The 4671-nt window shown below is 50.3% G+C and overlaps 1 protein-coding gene across 1 annotated transcript in view; it reads right to left on the bottom strand.

Moving 5' to 3' along the window:
- Positions 1 to 455: 455 nt before the first annotated feature.
- The window catches only part of LOC8038783 (protein atonal homolog 8), a 15357-nt gene continuing 11141 nt past the window's right edge, over positions 456 to 4671 (bottom strand). The window contains exon 2 of the mRNA XM_042292995.1: positions 456 to 2338. Within this exon, the coding sequence (XP_042148929.1) occupies positions 2315 to 2338 (24 nt within the window). The 3' untranslated portion in view covers positions 456 to 2314. The remainder of the gene's footprint in view (positions 2339 to 4671) is intronic.

The following is a 4671-nucleotide window of genomic DNA, read 5'->3' as shown; positions in this document are numbered from 1 at the left end:
GAGTCTTTATTCGAAAACCTACTCAGGGACGTAATCACGACCTTTATACTCTCCCGTTGGCCTCGCGCAGTTCGCGTTTTCGACATTTTTAGTGCCTCATCGTCCGCAACACGAGCTACGTAGATTTCAACGACTGGCACACCGCGTGGGCGCATTGGCACTTTTATTAATTGTGCGATGGGTCAACGTGCACTTTGAGATTGCCGACTTAACAAGCACAGGGCGGGGGGTGTCCCGAACATCACACTATTGCCCCATCAGTGAAATTACGTCGCTTCGCTCGAACATAAGGTTGTATTCGTGAATCACTATTATTTCCCGAGCATCTTATTATCGATTCGTAAGCAATGATATTGCGAAATTCCCCGATAACAACGCCGGGAACATAATGAGTCAACCCCTTCGTTTTTTCGGTTGTCGGCGATTAACGGATCAAGAAATAAATCCAGCCAAGGGTCGCTTCTCGCGCGATGATATAATTTATTCTTTTTGACTCGAGATAAGCGTGAGACGCTCATTCACACGCGCAAACACACACGCACACCTATACGCACAAATGTTCACGTGACACGAGCATACGCACGCACACGCACACAAAGGACACGAACGACGTCGATGAACACGATCGAGAGTCCTCGTGCGGCTGAATCTCGGACATCTTCCGGGGTTGAACCGCGACGTTAGCGGCGCGGTGGAGCACTGAGCAACACAGCTGTTGCGACTCGCGGAGCAACAGCCGTGCTATAGGTCGACGAACTCCGCATTCGTTGTAGAACCGACTCACGCGCGTCTGCGTTCGTTGTTGAGACGACGGGACGCTATAAAGCTCTGCGACAAAGATGAGCCAAAAGGTGACTACGTTTTTCGAAGACCGAAGACCCATGCCGACACCCTGTCGGTTTGTATTTGTAACCGGGCTAACAATCTGGAGCCGCCGCTTCGTAGTTTTTGGCGGCGACAGTGCGGGGTGACTCATATCTTATTGTGACGTCGATTCGGTCAATGAGTCGTTTCGCCGGGGGCCGTAATTTTACACTGAGACGGTAACGGAGTGGTGAACGTGCGTTGCCGCGGTTGCAACGTTATAAATAATAAAAATGACAAAAAGTAAATAAAAAAAAATAATTTTAAAGGGGGAAGGAAAACTCTGCTAACCCCTTTTCTCACAAAAGCAAAATTTACCACCAGTGTATATAGCTCAAACTGCGACTCGATCCAAACATCAATTGCCCTGTCTTTTTTCTTTTTTTATCCAGGAAAAAAAAAATTGTAATTTTTACGCGTTGACGAAAAATAACCCACCATCCTACAAAAAAAAAAAAAGATTTATATCGTTTACTTTTTACCGAGATTATTGTTCGAGCTGAAATCTATAAAAGCACAGATCCATCACCCAATTTCATCTCGTGAATGAAGTACAGCACCCTACGAAACTACAGTCACTGACAGCTCAATAAACGTAGGGAGCGCCGCGTCCCGAATACATTATTGCTTCGCAGCCAATCAGATTGTTTCACTAGCTAGCTGACAGGAACTCCAACGAATCAATCGCGAAGAGGAAACGTACTAAGCCCCGCCCAGCGTTTTTTAAGCTCTCAGTGACCATGGCCGGTTCACGCCGCGATATAAATCGACGAATCAATATTCTACATCCCCGCGCGCACTGCCCATGTCATCAAGAGACCTGACAAGATAATGCGAAACGCGTCCTGCTTCGACTTGGCGCTTGCGTGTGGCACTATACCGACGAACCTTCATCTTCGACACGACGGTAGACCCGCGAGCCAGCGGCGGTCGACTCGAGGCTTTCTTTGTTTGACAAAGACAACCGCTTCGCCGAAATCCCTGCGTGACGAACTGACACGAGAGAACTCTCTATATAAAGCGCACCTCGATTGCCTCGATGCGGTAACAGTTAGCGGCATAGCAGTAGTCTGTACGCGCCCGTCCACGCGCGTTTCCGGCAACTTGGATGCGATGTTCTCGGAGGGCGAGCTATACAGGATGGCAGCGAACGGGGTATCTGTGCCAGTTCGGCGGAGGTAATTCGTGGGGCATCCGTTCGCCGTCGAGATTGCGTAACTGTCACGATCACTTGAGCACCAGAACTCGAGCGGCTGCGGCGATTCCAGACGTGTCCACGACGATGCGTCGGCGGTGCACATAGGGTCTGCGATTGCTTCGGGTGCAACCCCCCGTCGAACACGTCACCGTGGCACTGAGAATGCTGCAGGCTTGAGCAGTGGGACGGACCTTCGAGACACACCGTCCCGCTTCAGGATCAAGGCTCGCCTGATCTTCGGTTCCGCTCCTGTCAGCTGGAAAGGTCCGCTGAATCCTGTCGAAGAAAGAAAATATTGCGATTAATACGGCGATACAATAAGCAGACAACGCACTGAACTAGCTCACCGCCCGTGGAAACGTCAACAGTTATCCGCGCGTTTTCAGAGGAACGTGTGCACCTTTACGGAGCTTATCACCAGGTGAGGAGTGCAACTTTACGGGGCTGTGGAGGCATACGAGGCGCCTGAAATTCCGCGAAAGAGAGCTGCTGCGCGCATCCAGAACGTGGTACACAACCCAACAGGCAAATATGGCTGTTCGCGCGAGACGATTATTAAAATCGTGTGTAGCCTCTCTTCGAACTGTTAAATGGTTCAGTTACGGCACTCTGAAAGGCAAGCTGCCCTCTTCATATATGTCTTCATCAATGTTCTACGAATAATTTATTTTGATTCACTTAAACTTATCACCCTCCGGCAGCGTCAATTTTTTTTTTCTAAACATCACTTGGTTTACGTAAGTTTGCATGTGTTTCTCTTGCCAGAGTAGAACTTTTCTTCAAACAAAACAAAGGAGTAATTTATCATCGTCTATTCACCACGTTCAAATACTATTCAATGGTCCGGTGCCAAGGCCTTAGACGATCATCGTTCAAAGACTCTCGTGCTTATGAATACAAAAGCCGCAGGGATATATTTTAGATTCACCACTTGTATTTCTATCGGCTCGTTTTGTAGTTGACACAAAACAATGGGACTCTGGACAGTGCAGGCTGCTTCGTAAATTATTCGCAAGACGGTCCTCGATGTTTCCATCCCTAACAAATTCCTGTAAGTATCCCAAAATGGTCCCAGCAGTTGCCTAGAGACCCAAATAAGAAAACAAAACAAAAACATTGCTGCGAATACAAAGTTCTGAAGAGCGGCAGAATCTGATTTCAAGAATCTTCCGTCGACCAAAGTGACTGAAATTAATCCCGAAATACAAAACAAGTCAAGATTCCATTTTAATAATAATAATAGTAATAATAATAATAAATATGGTCCTCGCCCACTCAAATCAACGGCTGAATTGAGAACCTGCTGTCTGAATTGGTTTGAACCTTCCAAATTATCGTCTGAGGGGTACGGCATACTTTCCCCGAACACCACCTTTGTGTCGCAGCGTCTTGAAAAACGAGGCGGTTTCCCTCCTTCGAGGACAAAGGCATGGCCGCACGCGGCTCGAACAGGTGCGTGAAGGAGGACAGTCGCTTCTCTTGTCGGGCTCCCCTTCGACGTGGTTCGCACGCTCTGACGGGCATGGCCGCCGTCTAGCGCGACGAATAAAAAACTCAGAGGGGGCGATTGACTTGGGCATAGATTTCGCGTTACGAAACAATCCTGGTATTACACTATTTTTAGTCGATAGGAAGCATACGACAGACGACGAGCCTATGAGAAGGATTCGCAGGTCGCCATCAGCATGAACTGTGTTAAAGCAACTTAACGTCTGTCACGAGCAACAGTTGTAATGGTGCGAACGAAATCTGACCAACGAACGTTGTCGGCACGTGCTCGAAGGCCGACCTACCAAATCACATTCCGCAATGTAGGAGAATCCTCCTCGCCACCCTTCCCATTTCCTTTCAACCGCAAAAACACACAACTATGTCCGCCAGTAAATTCAATGGATACTCTCCGAGGGACCGTTCGCACAACTGGTCAAAACCGAATTAGCGAAGCGATCGCGGAATATGACCCGTCAAATCCTGCGGGTTCGTGAGCGGTTCAGGCGCAACTCTTCGTGACCCCACAGCAAGAAGTAGTGAATGAGAATAATATTCGAAGCCCGCAGGTGTCGGTCGAAGGACCGCATGGTGGACGTAAATTTTCTCTAAGCCGATTGAAGAAGCTTCGTAGTCGTCGCATGGCGGCCTCCCCGAAAAACGGCGTCGCTGCAGCGAGCACGGTCGAGAGAAATGAGTTCGACGCCGCTCGCGCCGCTTGCCAGCTGGCCAGCGCAGTCCGTACACAGTCCTTAGGCGGCGCACGTGACACCTGTGCGGCGCGTGAAGCAGGAGGGAGAGGAGGGGGGGACCCCTGCAGTCAGGCAAGTCAGTCCTCGTTCCTTGGTAAGGGGGGACCTTTCACCGCGCTGCGGCGTGCCCGGTGCCGTACCGTTTGGTGCGGCAGCAGCAGCGAGTACGTGGATGGGGAGCGGCAGGTGGGCCGACCTTTTGGCTGGGACCGGCCCGGCCCTGGACTTCTCGGAACGACCAGGGTATAGACCGCACGTGGTCGGTCTCCCCACCCCCTTCCCTGTTCTTGCCCGCGCTTTGCACAACGCTTCCAACAGCGCGCCCAGGTTGGGGAGTCGCCTCTTGCACCGCCACTGCCTCAATCACAG

The sequence above is a fragment of the Ixodes scapularis genome, unplaced genomic scaffold (assembly GCF_016920785.2).
Source record: "Ixodes scapularis isolate PalLabHiFi unplaced genomic scaffold, ASM1692078v2 PGA_scaffold3__209_contigs__length_174095766, whole genome shotgun sequence".
In the NCBI taxonomy this organism is placed as follows: domain Eukaryota; kingdom Metazoa; phylum Arthropoda; class Arachnida; order Ixodida; family Ixodidae; genus Ixodes; species Ixodes scapularis.
This window is presented reverse-complemented; position numbering and strand designations above follow the sequence as displayed.